Raw genomic sequence first — 20,534 nt, 5'->3', positions numbered from 1 at the left:
CATTTATGTAGGACACCACAGAAGCCCTAGGTGTGAAATGCACAGCCCACCACTGAAATATCTATACAACGGTTCTTTCTGGTTCTCGAATCTGATTGGCTGAGAGCCTTTTCCAGGTGTACGATATTTGTGCAGTAACAGCACTCTAACCGGTTCACCGTTTATATCACTCCGCTTGCGGCTACTGTCCTGGCGGTCGAGCGAATCCACCATATGTTTTAAAAATATCCTACTACTGTAGTTGTGTCACGAAATTTAGTTCTAAGAGTTTTTTTTAGGCAAGAATGTAGTTATTTAGTCCTCAAATATGTGACTAATATATAATCTTAGTGCCTATTTTACGATCTGTTGAGACACTTTCGCAGGTTCGAGCTCCAGGCTGTCAACGGTCGTTCAGCGCTCATGTTCCCGCAGAGAACAGCTTCATCTCACCCAGTCCTTCGTGAATTTGGCGCTGGCTCTTATGTAGATAGCGGTTAAACATGAGATCAAATTAATTTGGGGTATATCAAACGGCAATCTTTGGTCTTATTAATCTATTACTTATTTCAGAACAAATCGATTTTGGGGAAAATTAAGTTTCATAATTATATTTAGCCTATATTTCACTTGAATTCTGTAATAGAGTGCTGTTTGTACGTTTGACTGAATTGTTTGCTTGTGTTTATTTCCTATTGTCTTTTATAATGGCTATTGTAGTACATTTAAAAATTGTTTTTCAATAAATAATATGCCGTATTTGCTATTGAGAAAGGATTGTGATGTGGACTTCAGTGAAAGTTACATTATTACGCCATTAGATGGAGGCAAAGACTGTCTTTATGAGTGAGTAAGAACAAGGAAGTTGTTTAAACGCTGTCATGGGAAGGACAAAGATGAACATACCGCTTTCCTCAGAGGATATTCAAACTGAATTTTTGGATATAATATTATGGACATCGACCTGAAGAATAAATGCTACATCAGATGCAGGTAATACACTCTCTCTTATAATACCATAATACTATACTCTGTCTACATAATACAACAAACTTCAATGAAGCGACTCAACGTTCCTTCGTTACTAGTTCTAAAGTGACGTTGCAGAATTAGTAACGGAGGCTTGAGCTCGACTGTCAAACTGAGTCTTGAATCCGTGGCGGAAGGAAGTAGCTAGTTCTGCACAAAAGAGGGTTTTTAAAGACACTCCGTTGTTGTGTCTTATTTACTTGCGTGAGCCGTCGAACTGTTGCATAAACACATTATCACACTCGTACCCATGCGAGATAAATATATATTTATACATCCCCAAACCATAATATATAATATTATTATAGTCTCCTAAATTACTCAGGATGCCTAATACTGTCACAAACAAGTTAGGGTCATATCAGTTTGGAGCATCGTTATGATTATAATTGTGCTCTTATTAACTATTCTAACTCAAACGTTCTGGGAAAATGTTTTTGTGGTAAGTTAAGCAAGTAAGTTTTGTGGTAAATAAGTGGTATTTCTAAAACACTGTTAGACAATGTTGATATTTGAAATCAACCCAAACAAACACACCCCTCTCTTCATTGCTCCGCCCCCACAACTCAGCCTCCAATCCTAATGCCGAGTTCAGACTGCATGATTTTAGCCCCGATTTTGGCTCGCCGACAGGTTTTGAGAAATCGCAGACAAATGCCCGAAATCACAGGCAAATCGGTGCTCGTTCACGCGAGTGACAATCACGCAGTGTGAATGAGCAAAGACGCAATCTGAGAGAATCACCGACGAGTCGCCGACGCCCGTGAGATATTTGGCATGCTAAATATCTGGACCTGTCGGCGATTCAAAATCCTGCTGTGTGAAAAGTGTTCTGACTGAAAACTACATCGGCGATGACCGACAGCCAATGAGAGAGCAAGATACAGAGCAGCGGGGAGTTCGGGGAGGAGTTATAGACCACAATATCAGTATTTTAATAGATATATTTACAATTATATCAAACAGAAACAAAGCACAAACATTTGCTTGACCAGCAGCAACAGCAGCACTTGCAACATTATTTATTTACCCACAACTCTCTTTGCAGAACACACAGCTTGCTCCCCTTGTCTTCCCAGCCATTTCCTCACGCATAATGTTTTTCTTTTTCTCCTTTTCGCTGCAAATCAGCGCACAGGCAATTTGGATCGCAAGCTTCTTGCAGGCTATCATTTTTAATAACAATTTCAAACTCGCGCGAGAACGGCGGTCTTACGCACGCGGGATTTTGCGTTATTTCCTTATCACTTCTCGCGTGTGTTTGGTTGCGAAACGTAGTTTGCGGACCAGACAGAAGTTGTCGGCGAAAGTCATCCTGAAAGCCTCCTGAAAGTCATGCAGTGTGAAACCTCCTGTCACCGATGCATCGTGCAGTGTGAACACACCAGCAACTGAATGTTACCCTGGATAGTCATGCAGTGTGAAAAGAACAGTGACCCGACTACTTTGAAAATCGTGCAGTCTGAACTCGGCATAACAGCCCTGCTCTTAGTCGGTCTCGAACCCCGATACCCCTGCATGTGAGTCGAGTGCGCTAACAATGACGCTAAACACCGCATTCACTAGCAAAAACAAGGACTAACTGGCCTCCGTTACGCACGCAATATAAGAGAGGATGTTTGTTTATCATAGTAGAAGAGCAACAAAATAATGCTTCACGAAAAATAAAGCGCAGATGATGAACAAATGACAAGGAAGCACAAAAAAATGAATGTACACTAGGCCTACTTAATAGTAACTACAAACAAGAGTTGGTTGTTATTTGCCAACAGCACAGCAGCTCCAGACACATAAACCCAGTGTTACTCACGTGTGAATCAAAGCAACATCCTTTTTTCAGGCCTTTCCACTGAGGTCTCTCCAGCGCTGGACATCGTTTCTAATATTAACACGGGTCCTAAAGCTCTTGCCCAGAAATAACCCTTTATTTTCCAGTGATTTCTGCAGTCTTTCTTCAGTTCAAATCTCCCTCTTGCTCGTTCTCTCTCCTCCACCGTCACACGCCCCCTAATGCTGATTGGCTACACGTCTGTTGTTGTGTCGGTCCGACTAACTTCCAAACAGCATATTTCTACTACTTACCCACCTTTAAGTATTGGAGGAGGTCCATAATTTTAACCAACGGTGATGTTATACCTGCACCACTTAAATTAGGACATTCTATGATATTCTTCAAAAATATCATTCATTTCTGTAGAGCAGCAGATTTTAATAAGGATCAAATGACTGAGTTCAGCTTTGAGAATGAAACCAACCTGTTTGTTCCTCAGTATCTTCTTGTTTCACTCTGAATGTTTCATCAATCTTCACGTCTTCACTCTCCTCTTTAATAAACGCCATCTTTATAATAGTGTCACGTGGATCTCAGTCACTTCACCAGGAGTTTTTCTGTTCATTTAAGATGAGAATAATTAACAAAAAATAAAAATAAATCCACACTAAATCTCTATGTGTGTCTCAATCGGCTCTAGTTCAGTAGTTCAGTGCACTGGTAAGAGAGTCAGTCAGAGTGAGAGACTTGAATCACCTGATTAGACTAAAAACACTTAAAGATAACACTACAAATAAAGAACATAAATGAATACAGACATTGCATGGCTATGCATTTACGATGTATATTTATTATTCAATCATTTGTAGATTATATTTAATAGACTGCACTTTTATGAACGCATTGGCAGTTGTTTTAAGTTCTCATTACACGATTGTTTGTTCTAGGTTGCATTTACACTGTTTTGATCAGCATGTGCAATACACAACACTATTTATAAATTTATTTATTTAACACACCACACTTCTTATTTACATTTCCTTGCATTTGTACATACATACCATCTATTGTCTCTATTTTTGTTGTTTTATTATATGTGTCCTGCAACTATTATTCTGTTTGTACTGTGGAAGCTTCTGTCACCAAAACAAATAGCCTACACTGTGTGTGCAAACATATCTGGCAATAAATCTCTTTCTGATTCTGATCATGTCTCAAAAGAATCACCGAATCATTTTCGAAGCATTTGGATCAGTTGACTCGCGCTGCGTCCGAAATCGCACTGTCTGAAGCAATGCATTTTACAGACAGTTTAGGCTACTTCGCGACCTTTAAAAAGTACGTTCAACAGTATGAATATCGTTAGTATGAATGACATTCGGACATACTAAGTTACTATTTTTGCGTACGGTGTTTTGCATAATATATCGGTAAGTATTCGATTTCGAGTTTAGAAAAGCTCAGCATCTCTCATCACTGTGTTAAATTCTTGTTTATGATAAAATGATTCACGATATTGGGAGCGAAATAAAACGCATCTTTTCTGTTAATCATGTGTGGATGCGATTTACTCACACAAAATAACGTTCATTTATGTTATATGCAGTATTGAAATGTTACTTTCAACAATGTTGAATTCATTTAAAAAAAAAAAAAAAAACATACAACAATTGCCAAACGATTGAAATGCTTAAAAACACAAACCTTTCTTTAACCGTATCATAACAGACACTGGAGCGCGGCGCAGCCTTGTGACATCACGTCGTCAGTCATATCAAAATAAAAGTCCCGTATTGTGCATAGAAATGTAAGTCCATAGTGCATGCAGAAAACAGAGGTATAATATCACAGAAATAATAACATTTTAAAGATGATTTAAATAGAAAACTATTATTTTAAATTGTTATAATTTTTCAATATATTACTGTTTTTCTGTATTTTTGATCAAATAAATGCAGGCTTGATGAGCAGAAGAGACTTCTTTCAAAAACATAATAGTAATGTTTCCAAACCTTTGACTGGTACCGTACTGTATATTATGTTAGCATTCTGTTCACTTTCTTCAGTATTTAAAAATGCAACGTGTGCATTTGAAATATATATGGTTACGCAAAAATCGAATCTGTCTTTTTGTGTTGATATCAAGGTATCTGATGGGACCATTACCCAAAACATACTAACTGGAGGGTGGCTTTTGCACAAGGCTCTTTGTAATATAGTTTAGTTTAATCAATATCGGAATAAAGATTTATATAATTTAAATTCAGATACAGATATGTGTAAATATTAATGATATAATGTGATTATGTGACAATTCCGAACGTGATGTATTTGGTTATTATCATTAATCAGATTTGTTGTCTTCAAAGGTGGATCAGGACAGAGAAAACTAATGTTTGTCCCACCAGAGGTTGATGGTATAACAGTGTTTGCGATTAGTCAGTGGAGGTGGAAAGATCACAATGTTCCTCTCCAAGACTGAGGATGACACAGGGCAGCCCACTGTGGGCCCATATACCGGCGGGAAATGTGGGGCACGTGTGGCCCCACACTATGGGGTCCAGGTGGGGTCCCACAAATTATGGCGCTTTTCCACTACACAGTACCAGCTCGCCTCGGCTCGGCTCGGCTCGACTCGACTCGGCTCTGTTTGGTTTTCCACTGTGTAAAAGTTGTACCTGTACCTGCTTCCAGGTACTTTTTTTCGTACCACCTCCGGCGAGGTTCTAAGCGGGCTGAGGCGAGCTGAGGCGATACTAAAATGTGACGTGAAATCATGGCAGACTGCTGATTGGTCAGAGAGAATCGTCACTATTCACTGCGTCATCATTGCACGCGCCAGACGCAGTATCCTGAATAAAAAACAGCAAAAACAAAAACAAAAACATCCAAAAACAGCATACACTCGATTTCCTCCATTGTCCTGTGTGTGTGTGGGTAGCGGGTGTGTCTCGCGTAAAAGATTAAGTCACGGCAGTTTCCTGCGGCGTCGCTATGACGACCAGGTACTATTGTGGAGGTACTATCTGCAATGGAAAACGGAGCGAAAAGCGAGCCGAGCCGAGCTGAGTCGAGGCGAGGCGAGTCGAGTCGAGTCGAGCTGGTACTGGTAATGGAAAAGCGCCATTAGAGTGGGCCCTCATTGTGGGCTGATATGGGCAAACTGTGGGTGTAGGTGCAAAGTTTGAGCACACAAAGTGTGGGTACACCCATATTACTATATATATGCAGAACAATTGCACTTGTTAAAAGGTAGCAGCAATAAATCAAAGGTCATGTTTTTTTAAATTTATTTTTTATATATAATTTATTTACAGACATTAATAATAATTATAATAATATATTGGGATTTATTTTTAAACAGCAATAAACACAAAAACAGAACTACAGAACACTTAAAATACATGTGAAAGTAAATTAAAACCCAATCCCCTCACTTTACTGCATTGACTATCAAAGGGCACTCACACAGTTTGTCGTTGCATTTTATTCTTAACCAGTCGTTGTCTTGGGGCCCCAGGCCAGCTCGGGGCCCCAAGCAATTGCTTGGTTTGCTTGCCTTGTCGCGACGGGCCTGGTCATAGCAACAGGTGCGCAAGTTTAAACCTGCTCGTGAGCAGCTTATTTCATGCTAACAGGATTAGATCCTGGCTTTATAAGTGGAGCTGATACGGGAAGTCCAGCGCAGCCCAATAGTGCACTTTCTGAGATATATATTTTTTCTCGTGACTCGTGAGATTGTCGTTTACATTATTAATTTGTTGGAAACGCACATTTATTTTCGACTTGTCGGAGTAGGGCTTTGCATTGCCCTAAGATTATTTGCGAGTGGCTCTTTCCTTTTACACCAGCGGTTTTCAATAGGTGAGGCGCGCCTCCCCTGGGGGGCGCGACATGTGAAGAAAAAATAAAAATAAACCATTTACTCGCGTCGCGATATTCTGGGTAAAAGCTACGCGGGATACTCGCGTCGCGGTACAAACGAGTGGACTGATTACTGACAAGTAGTAATGCTGACAGATTAAGCAATGGCTCCTTCTGGCTCAACGTGTGACGTTGTCAGGTGCACAAACAACACTCGAAAACTGAAGGATTTTATGAATGGCACCTGTTTTCAACACAAACGCACCCTTGACCTGTTGCCCAGCACTCTACGCAGAAAGAGTGTTTCTTAAACTTTGAAAAAAATAAACATAGGCCTACCCCTTAAAAAAAGATATACATTTTGTATTGCAGTTTTTTCTATCATTTGAAAATTAATTCGAGAATTAACTTGAATGTGCCTAATAGACTATGTGTTGTAGCCATTAAATAAGCGCATTTAGTTTCATATGTTAAAATATTATAATGTTATTTTTTTCCATCTATATTGTTTTATAGTGTGTACTTTTTACTCTTAACACCTTTTACCTATTTATTTATTATTCTCAGGTAAGGTAAAGAAAGTCAAATCTGACCTAAACCATAAGCATTCAAAAGGTACTTACAATTTGGTCAGAAGACTCCCTTGTGGTATATTATTAAAAGTCTTCCATATAATCCATCATAAATCTAAGTCTCAGTAGGCAGATTGTGTAATCAATTAAATTTCTTTTAATTGGTTACTTTTCTTTTTATAATAAACAACAATATAAAGGCAAATAAAACTTCATCGTTTAAGTATAAAATACAATAATCATGTTTTGAATCAAAGGTGTAGTAAGCACTGGGCTTCTTATCTTCTGCTTGGGGTTTCTTGTCCTCAGCTCTGGGCTTCTAGGCGTCGGGGGCACTGGCGTATCAGTATCCCAAGAGGCAGTCAGTTCATCAGTCTTTTATACTGTTGTTTTCAACAGGCGTTAGGTTGGCACAGTCACATATACATACATAACCAATTCCTGTACATCTATGCCAAAACAATATAAGCCATCTTTTACAAACAAAATAAATAACAACATTGAATGCAATGCATTATATCCAATACATTGGCTAAATATGTGTAACAAAAAGGCATCTATAATAAACAAGGAGGCAGGTAATTGCATTTTCTTGATATTATACAACAATATGTTGATTATGAAAAGTGAACACCATGAGTAAGATATATCGGGGACATGGAGTGGGTCAGACATGATTGACCACTTCATTAAGTTTGTTTTGTAGAAAGACTTTCTTTAGTTTAAAGTGAATTTCGTTTTGTATAAATTGTATCTTAATTTTAATAAATGTTTCATCAACAAATTGGATTTAATAAATAAGAAGCAAATATAGCAGTCAATATAAATCATGGAGACGCCGGCGCGCCGCGGTCACTTGCATTGCACGCGTGATCATAAATTCATATCTCATATCTCTTCAGGCCCGGGGTGGGTAATCGGGAGAATCGGGAGAATTCCCGGTGGGCCGCTTCACTTTTGGGCCGGTCGAGGATTTATTTATTTTTTTCACATTTGTCACGTTAGTTACATTACACGTTCCGCATTCTGACACCGCAGCGCGCAGCCTCTGCATGGGTTGTACCACGTGAGGGAGTTCTCCCCTCCCCTCCCCTCCTATAGAGTTGGTTGGGTCCATAGTCCGTCTTTTCCAAAACGTTTTCTCAGGTAGGCTACCGCGGCACCGCCGGCGCCTACCGATAGCTGGGCCAGCCCTACCGTAACGGTACACGTCAGGGAGGATGGGAGGAAGAGGCCAGGAGGTATGGAAGCTTGTTTCCGCCACAGGATAAAACATTTTAAAATCTTCTGGGCGCTGACTTGTTTTATTGAAGTGTTTTATTATTAAATTTGACTACAAGTCCAACGCATACTCGAATCCTTGATATTCGGCTGAGGGAAAAGATCCCTGATGTAGTTCACTGCACAGGATGGGATCGGGATCCTATTCCTTCTTCCCAAATGTCCCCTCGCCCAAAGAGTGAACTGCCGGTACGCCGTTAACCTAAACAGTCTGAGAAAAGAATATAACAAGTTAGCCAAGCCCAGCCCAGCCCGGCCCGGCCCGGCCCGGCCCAGCCCAGCCCAGCCCAGCCCAGTCGCCAATTCATAAAATACACTGTTACATACCTGCTACTTATTGGGCGCTCCAGCGTCTCAGCTCGGACATCCCTTAGAGATAGCATAGCCACCTCCAACACGTCTCTCTCACCGCACAGCATCCGAAATGAACGGTGCATGGTGATGCATATTTTGTCTATCAATAAATGTTCCAGGTTGACTTCTCTGCAACAGATCGATTCCGGTGCAGTGTCCATGCTCCGGCAGCGCCCGCACCCACACCAGTCAGTTCCCCCCAAACGATCCTGTACTGTAGGTCGAGCCTGAAACTGATCATCCTCCATGTGGTTGTAGTCACGTACTACTGGCCTGTCCCTCACAGGCTCAAATGCGTAACCCATGCAGCCATTAAAATTACTCATTTTCGTGTGTATAGGAAATGCAGCTGCAGCTGCCTATATGCCTTCGCAGGTTCTACCATGCCGATGACGTCATCAGAATTGCCAGCGTTCTTATACTAGCAAACGCAATTTTTGTGTTGCTTATAAAAAAAGCTATATTGATATTTAAAAAAAAATTTTTTTGTGTAATTTACTTTTAATTGTCATAAACAACACGTTATCAATGTTGATTCTTTCAGTTCAGTTCATCTTTAAACGCCCGTCTATTCTCAATTCTCTTCAATGAGATGGGTGCTAACTTCCAGCAGCTGCTCCTGCACTCCGAGGTCACCAGGCTGTGCGATTTGCGCGAAGAAGTCCTCCTCTTCCTCACCAAGATTAACTCCCCACTGGCAAAACATCTGGCAGACATGAACTGGCTTGCTATGTTGTCCTATCTCTCCGACATCTTTGATAGGATCAACTCCCTCAACACCTCTCTCCAGGGCAAAGAGTGCCACGTCTTTTAGGCACACGACCAAGAGTCTGGGTTCAGGAAAAAACTGGACTTGTGGTGTGCTCGTGTTGAACGAGGTTCTGTGGAAATGTTCCCAACCCTGGAGGATGTTGCGGAGAAGACAGGGCTGCCTCTTAATTCTGTCCAACCGGTCATCATTGCGCATTTGAATGGGTTGCGTGAACAGTTTGGTGAGTATTTTGGAGAGGACGCAATGGGAAATCAGTGGGTGAGAAATCCGTTCTCTTTCCCTGCCAGACCCAGTGATGGACTGAGCCTGCAGGAGGAGGAGGCCCTGGTCGATCTCAGCTCGAATGTGGACTTGAAGCAGAGACTGATAGAAATGGCGATCACACGTTTCTGGTTGTCTGTGGAGAGCGAGTTCCACCAGATCTCCACTAAGGCTATGAAAGTCCTAATCCCCTTCACCTCCACTTACTTGTGTGAGTGTGGGTTTTCCGCACTGACCATGATTAAAAACAAATACAGATCAAGGCTGCAGGTGGAGGTCGTCTTGCGTTTATTTCTTTCTGCAGTGCAGCCCCGCATCGAACACCTCTGCGCATCAAAAGCGCGTCCTCATTGTTCCCACTGATATGGGCGGTTAAATTCAAAGTGCAAATTTATTTGCAAATGACGTGAATGGTGCATTTTGTTGGCTGTTTAAATCTGAAATTTTATGTGGCTGAAAAAAAAAAAAAAAGTAATGCAAATCTGTTTGATCTGATAACATGCCTTCAATGCAGTTGACTGTTATGTGTTATTATGCGTTCCGTGAACAAAAAGAGTTGTCGTTCATTGATCAGAGAGCTGTCCATTGTGCTGATTTTGTTTGAGACGATGTGCATTCAAATGTGCGCTTAAAGAGATGAATGAAAATGAAAATTCTGTCATCATAGGCTACTCACCCTCAAGTTGTTTCAAACCTGTATGAATTTCTTTCTTCTGCTGAACACAAAGCAAGATATTTTGAAGAATGTCAGTAACCAAACAGTTAACTGGTCCCATTGACCTCCATAGTATATATTTTTTTCAGGTGAGATCCTTTTTACTTTATCAAACTAAATTATTTCTTCCAATAAGGCCTATATGACAGTGACAAAACAATATAATATATATAATAAAATATATTCTGACAGGATTTGGTCTCAGAGAAGGGGTTCTGACTGAAATAAGTGTATAAATTACTTCAGAGAATTATTTTCTGAAGTAATTTTTCCACTTATTTCAAATAAATAAACAGTAGCGTTTTATTTTTGGGTAAACCATTCCTTCAAAACATTGCTTTGACTTTAATTTTATCAATAAAACAAAAAGTAAAGAAAAAATCATATTTGCCAGAGTTTTTACATGTACATTTCTCTGCCTTTTCTCTTCAGCATGCAAACTCCAACTTCTCTGCCAGCATTTTTGCATTGCAAGTGCATTGCAACACGGACAAACCAGCGAGCCCTTAGTTACACAAAGGTAGGAAAAATTGCAATTGCAAAAATGAAGACAGAAAGTTTAAGTGCACTTAGCGATGAAGTAAATTCATTCATTAATAAAAAAAGATGGGTTTACCCAATTGGTTTGAGGAGGGGGTTAGCTATGTTTTACAAAAATACACCCCGTCCAAAACATATGGACCGACGTATTTGTTTGTTGGCCCTGGAACCCTCAAATTTAAAACGGTTCCACAAGACATCACAGAGGAGGCAGAGAATAATGCAAAACATGCCCTGTGTCCGTCTTCTCCAAAGATGAGTGGCGAAGAAGAGGACATATTCTCAAAGGGAGGATACCTCAGCCTCCAGGGGCAGATCATAGAAGTGAGTACATTTTCTTTCCGTCTAATACATTTTGCAGTGTTAAACTAATTCTTTAAGCTTTTAACCTAATATAATTTACTAACTTGACATCATTACCTCCTCATCATCCAGTTCCAAGTTGGCTAAAACAGAACATTTAGAACAATGAACAGTGATAAAGTGATAATGACAGTGATCTGCAATACCTGTGCCAAATTCAATTATATTGCTGATTTTGTATTTGTGAGCTGAATAGTCTCGTAAAAATACTTAATACATTACAACATTGTATTATATTTATTTTGAAATAGTTTGGTATCTAATGGGTGATTCAAAGTTATAAGAAAATGTCAACATACAAATTAACAGGTCATAACAGTTGAGTAAGATTGGTGACACCATATACACTTTTTCTCCCCCAGTTTTACTATCTGTCTTTCCATCTGACAGTCTTTATCAGTCTATCACTATGGCACTGTGATTTAAACACACGTTCAGGAAACCTCAACGCTGCACATTTTGGATTTTTCCCTTATTTGGAAAACAAATCATGTAATTAACAAATTGAATAAATAAAATAAAAATTCAAAATGTGCAATGTTGAGGAACTCCAGGAAACAGACATAACTAAGAAACATAACTAAGAAACAGAACTGTATTATACTCACCCATACATTTTTATTTTCCAGTTGCGTGGCGTGAGGATGACACGCATTCTGGACAGCTGCAATGTGGAGGAAAGTTCCTTGAAGTGTCGCTGTGGAGGGATGAGGTGCTGACTGACCATTATATGTAGGTGATGAGGTGGTGATTACACAACTTCGTCCCTGCATAATCAACAATGGCCAAGGGAAATTCCACTCCTCGGCCTACACATCTGTGAAGGTACATAATGCACAACACTATACTGCTGCCTAGTACACACTGAAATGGAGTAGAACATGCATTTGAGTCGTAAACCTAAATTTCAATTAATAAATATCACATGAACAAAAGCATAACTGTTCAGAATATAAGCTTGACTGTAATTTGATAATAGAGTTGCAAGTGTGTTTTTTAATACAACAGGTCAATAAACAAGAATTTGATAAACAGAAAAGCAAAATTGTACAAAAAGTAATACTTTCAGTGAGGTGTTTCAGTACTAATACACTGAAATTAACCATTCCGGTTTGTTTCCACAGATCCCTGAGGGGCAGGTCCAGGAGACAGAGGCAGACATCATTGGCATCTCGGAGGTCAACGACACCTGCCACTTCCTCAGCAGTGAGTCGGTGGTGTATATAATTACAGTCACCATCTTCTCTGGGAATCCTGACGACCTCCTCGCCAAACTGCTGATGAAAGTTGTCCTCAAGCACATCAACAGACGGGTGCTTCAGATCCGTGCCATGAATGAGACGGAGAACCCAATAGTTTAGCCAGCTCCATCATCCAGTTTTTTATGTTCTAAGACTTTATAAATTGTTCTTGTTTATTTTTTATAGTTTGTTCCAAAAAATAACACCTTATTAAAGATGATAACATTTTACATGTTTCAAAGAGTTGTCTTTTCTATATCATCCATATATTTTTTGATAGCAATGCATACCCTCTAATTACCTGCAGAAAGTACCACCGTTTTGCTTACTTGTTGTGATGCAAGGTTCTCATCTTGGTGTGGCCAGAAACTCGTGGACCTTTGTCACTCATTTAAATGCAACACTGCAATCTTCAAGTTACACAAGTGTGAAATTACACACATATCTCAATTAATGTGTTTTGAATTATATATCAACAAAATCATACATTTGTCATGCATTTAACAGTTTCCCATTAACTAAACCGTGACGACCAGCCACAGTCTAATCTGGCCCACAACAGCTTCATGATGAACCGAAAACACAAATTTAAAAAACACTGGTTACATCTCAATGACTCACTCAATAAAAGTGAATTGCTGCCACCTAATGGCGGTTGTAATTTAACATTTAAATTTTAGTTTAAATTTAAAATTATTTCAAAAGTAAATGTATTAAACATCACAGCTAATTCGTAATTTATTGTCATGTTTGTTTATAAGGATTTAGCAGAAATTGCTGAATGGAGCCATCCACTTTTCAGGTTGCATGGCTACCCAGACCATCAGGATGTTGAAGCTGTTTGGGCTTCAGAGCATCAGTGCCAGCACCTTCTTTCGCCATCAGCGCTTGTACACGATTCCAACCAATCGTGCAGGCGTGGCAGAATGAGCAGGCAGGGATCATCAGAGATCTGAAAGAGATGACGGGCGGAATGATCCTGTCTGGTGACTGCAGGTAGCACACTTCAGCTTACATCATTAAAATAGAAAACAAGTCTAAACTGGATAATATAGTTTGATGTATTAGTTTTTGTGCTTAACCATATTAAACTGTTTTGACATTCATAGGTCAGATTCTCCATGCCATTGTGCAAATTATGGCACATACTCTTTGATTGAGGACAGAATCAACAAGGTTTTAGATCTTCAACTTGTCCAGGTAAGTTAATATTATCAAACACATATATCACCTGTCTAATGTTACACAGTGAGATGACTAAATGTTTTTTTACAGAGATCCGAGGTCCCAAGTAGCACCTGGTGTGAGTTAGAGGGCCTAAAGCGCAGCATAAGTTTTCAGACTCAGCAACATATGCAAGTGTCAGCCCTCACCACAGACAGAAATCGGCAGGTAAAGAAACGCACGTGAATCTTGCCGCTGACTATATTTGCAGCTAAAATCGAAAAAAAATGCAAACATTTCAGGTTGCCAAGTGGGTGCGGGAGGAGTTGTGTCCCAAACATGACGTTCAGGAACATGGCACTCCTACGTTTCCCTGCTGTGTACATCCACCTCTGGAGGGCGAAGCAAGGAACAAGGAATGGCTGGAACCAGGTACAAAATACTGTTTATTAGGGATGCACCGAGCCGATACCGATGCTGAGTATCGGATTCAAAACTACCATTTTTTTGCCGGATCGGGTATCGCATAAGCGCTTAGTGCCGCACTGTATTGGAGCCTTTCATATCATAATACAGTGACGCAATGAAATATTATTAATAGCCGTTCTTGTTCTATCCTATCTATCATATGTTTCTGCCTCATTAAACAGCTGTGCTATACATTAACATTTTTTATAGTAGGCTATAAAATAATTGTTTTTCATTAATGTATTTTACAACAATGCAAAGAGCAATGGGTAAAGTTTTACCAGATTAGGTGTTACACTTATTGTCCCTTATTTGTTTCCCACTAAATATATATATTTTTCTTCACTAAGTTTCTTCAGATTTTTCTAGACTAAATTTTACTGCTGATTTATCCACGAATCTATTTTATAATAGCATTTTTGTCATAGATTATGATCAATTATTTTTGGGATCTTTATAATGAAGTTGTCTGTATTAAGTAGATTGTGTTTAACACACAAAAGAGTGATTATCAGTTCAACACACAGTTATATAAATTCTACTTGATTTTTTGTTTTTAAAATGGAGCTGGTATCGGATCGGTATCGGTCGATACTCAGAACTTTTGATATCGGATCGATTCTGAAAAAAGTGGTTTCGGTGCATCCCTACTGTTTATTGTAAAATGTATAGTGAATGTTCATTGTGCTTGTTTTTCCAAATAACGACAGTTTGACATTTTGGAGATGTCGTAGCAGCTCTCAAGCTAGCCGCGTTACAAAATAAACATACTGGATTAATAACACAATGAAGATAATATGAACGAGAGGTGCTTTTGTTTTTGAAACAGTATTTTTAATGTTTTTTTAACAAACTTTTTGAATGCATCCGGATATTTCTTGCATACTCTAGATTCACATACTATCCAGTGTTAGCGCACCAAATACCCATTTTAAGAGCAAAAAAGAAAAGAAAAAAAGAACACCTCATTGTGATCGTACAATCATGACTCATCTTAAAAACAAAATGTTTGTTTATGCAGGATCAACTGCAGCAGTTAAAGGTGAACTAAGTAACTTTTTTTTTACCTTAACTGAAAAGCTTCGGAGTCATTGGAATGGTTATATTGCTTATTTCGGGTTGAATGGTGGTCGTTTCGCACCCCCCTGGTGCCCGTGAGCGGAAAATACGCACTTGCAACTTTGAGCCCGGCGGGTCGCCGGCCGCCACGTCAGGAAGTCTCGCGTGATATCAGGTCTTGCGATGTAAACAATTGCTTTACGGCCAAAAGAAATCTGCTAAAATGCTGTCATTATTGCGCTCCCTCACGCTGTTCGAACCCGAATGAAGAAGACGTTTTAAATAATGTCCCATCTGCTTTGATGTCGTTGATCTACTAGCCTCTGGTGTCTGAATCACCAACGAGTTTTTACAACAGTGTTGTCAAATATCTATTCCGAAGCTGTGGGGGGAGCTCTAGAGAGAAACCTGCGAGCAAAAAGCGAGAATACAGCGAAGAAATCCCGAAGCTACTGAGTGCTGCTTTAAACTGGAAAGTGTAGCTACTAGAACAGCGCTGGTAAAGGATGTTCGGCAGTTGTCCCCACAGCATCAGACTTTTTCACTGGAGGCATTTCACTCCCTGATCCTGCACTTTGCACCAAAGCACACTGGGTTCTCCTTTCTTGGGATGTACAGCAGGTAAGTGTGTGATGTGAAAGAATGAGTACTTTCTGAAACTAATGCAGTCTAACACAGCAGACCAAATTTCATTAAATGTGCAGTAAGCGATGCTTTTGTTTTTTTCTCCTCACACCACAACTCAATTTGTCTCCTCTGACCGTTGTTCTGTCTAACATTAATCCTGGCCTGTCCCTGCTCTCTTGGCAGCCTAGCAGGCTCATAATTGTATGGCTGTGGTCCGTCATACGAGTAAGTATGAACGATTTCCTCAGCGTCCGAAACGTCATTGCGATCCATTTTTTCCGTTGTTTGAATCGACCGCTCTCCCTCATGCTACGTCACCCCCATTTTAAATTTGCCCAAGTAAAATTTTCTCACAAAAACAACTCCAGAAGCCACTGTAGCGTATTTATACGTTTAAAAAAAAAAGAAAATCTAGCTCCTACATTATTTTTCTATACATTGACTCGTTGGGTCTTCTAACCTGCAATATGCCCTTTAATTAGGCAACAACTAGACAAGTTAGAAGTCAGCTAAAAGGGTAATAGGAAATCCGTGTAGATCGGTTTTAATCATCCTTAATTTAATAAAAAAAGGAAAAAATAGATGTAATAGGGATTTATTTTAAATTAGTCATTAAAAGTTCAAATATTATAACAATAAATAAGAATGAATCAAATTAAAAATATTAATCAAAGGGTGGACACAGAGCAGGAGATGCGAGCAGCCAGTTAAAAGCTGTGCAAAGCCTTTTATTTTAAATAAAATAACAAGTTAAACATATTCATTACAATACATACAATTAAAATATAAATTAATTACAATTAAAAATATTTATTACAATAAATAAAAATAACTACAAGTTAAACATTTATCAAAACGCGCCCGCGCACCCAGAGTCCGTTAAAAGTTCGCACAGTCACAGTCCACTTCATTGCGCAGGAGGACTCCAGAGACCGCTCCCACACAACTACACATTCTTAAAGGTGAGATGGAAAGATATAGAATGTATAATTGTTGACTTTAAATAAATACTTTCGATAATAAATAAATGTATATGTTTAATTTATTGTTAAAGTCATTAATAATATTTATTGTGAAGTAAAGATTCTTTAAGTTAAAAATTACTCAGTTTTTTTTTTTTTTACTTCATACTTATGTAATGTAATTATGTAATGTCAGGTATGAAGTAAAAAAAAAAAAAAAAAAAAAGTACATTTATGAGGTAAATATTTACTTACTTTATTAATGTAATGTATTTATTTATTGAAAGTCATTGATAACATTTCTTGTGAAGTATGAAGTAAAAAAATATTTAGTATTTTATAGTTTGAAGTAAACAAGAAGAGTGGCTAACCGCACACTGATCCACTCAAGACTAGAAGTCTACAAAAGCATATTTTATTTTTCAAATTGCATTGTGCAAAAAAAGTGCAAAGTGCATGTGGGTTAAAAACAGACTAGACACCAGCAAACGTTTCAGCACATTGCTATCTTCAGTGCTCATTTAGCAAACAACATTCACCCTTTTAAAGCAAGTCAGCAATTAAGGACAATCAGCTGAATGCAATTATCTCAATCTCAATTGTCTCAAGTAGAATTACACACAAGTATATGTTTCAAAATGAACAGCTTCCAATGATAATACAGCATTATAGACATACAGAAAGAAAGAATGTGTTTTACAAAAAACAGGAAAATTCAAGTTCTTCATTCATACCTTCAGGAAATACAGATTTTAATTCAAAGATCCAAAAAGCCTCCCTTTGCAATAATTTTCTAAGAAAGAGACAGAGAGAAATCCTGTCAGAAGACTTTTTCTCAGTGGCTGACAGAACTGTTCAGTTTGTGAGGTAAATATTTACTTCACAAGAAATTTTATCAATGACTTTCAATAAATAATTTCTTATTTATTAATTGAAAGACATTGATGAAATTTCTTGTGAAGTAATTTACCTAAAAAAGAACTGTCAGGCAGTGAAAAGGGGCCTCTGACAAGACAGTACATGGATTTTTGGAACTTGGAAATGTTTTTTCTTTTCTTGCACTTGTGTAGTATTTACATGTATTTTATAGGTGTTATTTATAGGATTTATAGGATTTTTTAAATACATAATACATTTAATGTTATACAAACAAAAGCTTTTTTTAATATAATTGTTCTGATAACTGTTATGACTAATGACATACAATTATAGTTTTTGTTATCTCTGACAGGACTATTTTTTTAAATCACTGATACATTTTTTATTTTTTTTAAATAAAAATGAGTATTCTTATGCATTTTCAGTTTTTTTCTCTTACCCTCAAGATGGCAACACCAAGTCCATATTCACGGGCAGCACCAATTCGCTGCAAATGTGTGGCAAACAGGACCACCAATAAAGCAGCAAGCTTTAAAACAGAGGATAAAATAATCACAAGATCATCTATCAATATAAGAACCACTAGTGCACTGAGTGACGGACATGTAGTTTATCTGTCCACAGCCAATAGTGGAGAGGCAAATTTTGAAGAAGGTGCAACATATATTTTTTTAAAAACATAACAATAAACAACAAATATGGCTGGCAGAACATCTATTTTGGCCGGTCATCATGTAAATTCAGGGCAGCTCCACTAGCGCTAACAGCGCAGGACGAAAAGGCTGCCAAAGAGGCCCTGTGTCCACCATCACAACATGTCCCGTGCGATGAAGCGGACATCTTTGCAAGGGGGGACTATCTGAGTCTGCAAGGGCGAGTGGAGAAAGTGAGTTATTTTAATGTCATCAATGAATATCAAAAGATTAAAGGTCCTTCAGAAGGTTATAAGTTAACTCACACAAAGAGTAGTTTTTCCTTCAAAACTCAGCATGATTACAAATGCGATATTGATTTTATATAACAGTTTGATAAACTTACATTTTGGTATATTTCGTCAACAAATGTATCTTACAAACATTCTTAAAAATAGCTTCCTTTGTGTTCAGCAGAACAAATAAATATATGCGGGTTTAAAACAACTTGAGGGTGTGTAAATGAAAAAAAGATTTAGTTGAACTATCCCTTTAATTTAAATTAGCTCACTGACATCTTAAAATATGTCAGTGCCATTGTTTTGTCTCAAGATACCAGTAATGTTTTTTTTTAAATATCATAATAGACGTAAGGCCTAGTCCTAGCTTAAGCTAAGCCCTGTCTGTGAAACCGGGCTCTTATGCAACAGGGAAACATTCAACTGAGTAACTGAAGATAAATGAGAATCTTTACAAAAAGTTTGTTTATTATTTTTTTTTAAATTGCTGGAAACAGTAACTCTTTAAGTCAGTAAAAATGAACAGTTCAACCATAAACAGATTACTTGCACAACTCAAATCTAGACCATACATTTGAAAGAGGGTGATTTGACCTGAATTACTTACCTTTAACTATTATTCTGCAGATACAAGCAGTGAGGATGACGGAGGTTTGTGGAAACCGTGTCCCCATCCTGGACCTCTCCCTCAGATGTGGCCAGACTGTCCTGGATGTTTCCCTTTGGCGGGATGAAGCCGTGAGTGAGCTCTACCTCAGAGACGAGGTGGAGCTCACTCGCCTCAAGGCGTTCATCTGTGACGGTGGGAGGGGGAAACTGAATTCCTCATCATACACTACTGTCAAGGTACACAAACATAATAAAAACACATTAGCTGCTTCTCCAGAACTAGGGATGCACAATATTTTTGCCAATATTTAACATTTAACTAATTTTGGCTGAGGCTGATATACATATCTTTTATTGGAAAAAAGGTGTGAGGATTGCGTCAATTAGGCTATATCTTCACACAATTTAGAAGGAAGGTTATTCAGTCCAACATTAAGTTATAAGCACCAAATAAATATTTAGATTAATATTATTACATGTGTAGCATTAACCATATATATGGTTGATATAATATCAATAATTCTGCTATAGCAATATTTTGTGTGTGTAATTAATAGGGTGCAATGTCACCGATATCTACTCATACGTTCTCTGTGCTTTTTAGGGGATGTAAACCTACCTGCATATTGCATTTTTGTTGAAATCTTCAGACTGCCGAGAGGGAGGTGGTGACGGAGGTGATTGAAGTGGTTGGAGTTTGTGAAGACCACAATTCACTAACTCTTCTCTGCGGCAACTTTGAAGAGTTCACCATACCAGCCACAATGTTCCCTGGAAGCGTGGATGAGCTAATTGCAACACTGCCAACAACACTACAAATTAAGCACATTAATAAACGTGTGCTTAACATTGGGTTTGCTCAAAAAGATTAAATAAAAAATAAAAAATGTAGTTTAGTAATTAAGTTAATTTATTAATTTGTTTATTAGTTAAATCAGTTCAGATTGTTTAGATTTTAGTAGTAATTTAGTGTTCAGATTGTTTAGATTTTAGTAGTATTTCAGATTTTAGTAGTTGTAGTAGTAATGTTTTGAATTTAATAATGTTTTTGTTTTCATTTTAAAATCATTATTTATTGTCTGTTTATATGTTC

General features: G+C 38.3%; 2 protein-coding genes across 4 annotated transcripts in view; one reads left to right on the top strand and one right to left on the bottom strand.

The window, feature by feature from the left end:
- The window catches only part of LOC307157335 (uncharacterized protein), a 625,157-nt gene extending 620,611 nt beyond the window's left edge, over positions 1-4,546 (bottom strand). For 2 of the 3 annotated variants that reach the window (XM_079869222.1, XM_079869218.1), the window contains exons 1-2: positions 4,484-4,546; positions 3,264-3,396 (exon numbers count right to left, since the gene is read on the bottom strand). In XM_079869222.1, coding sequence (XP_079725348.1) covers positions 3,264-3,348 — 85 coding nt within the window. In that variant the 5' untranslated portion in view covers positions 3,349-3,396; positions 4,484-4,546. Of the gene's footprint in view, positions 1-3,263; positions 3,645-4,483 lie in introns of those variants that run through there. The other variant, XM_079869219.1, reaches the window with a different exon arrangement.
- Positions 4,547-13,703: 9,157 nt separating this feature from the next.
- LOC307156999 (uncharacterized protein) lies at positions 13,704-20,313 on the top strand (the record flags this gene model as incomplete). The annotated part of the gene is made up of 5 exons (XM_079868727.1): positions 13,704-13,738; positions 13,852-13,942; positions 18,611-18,787; positions 19,460-19,678; positions 20,092-20,313. 5 exons carry the CDS (start codon positions 13,704-13,706, stop codon positions 20,311-20,313), a joined length of 744 nt encoding a protein of 247 aa, XP_079724853.1.
- Between the last annotated feature and the right edge of the window lie 221 nt (positions 20,314-20,534).

The sequence above is a fragment of the Squalius cephalus genome, assembly GCF_949319135.1.
Source record: "Squalius cephalus genome assembly, chromosome: 4".
Classification (NCBI taxonomy): domain Eukaryota; kingdom Metazoa; phylum Chordata; class Actinopteri; order Cypriniformes; family Leuciscidae; genus Squalius; species Squalius cephalus.
This window is presented reverse-complemented; position numbering and strand designations above follow the sequence as displayed.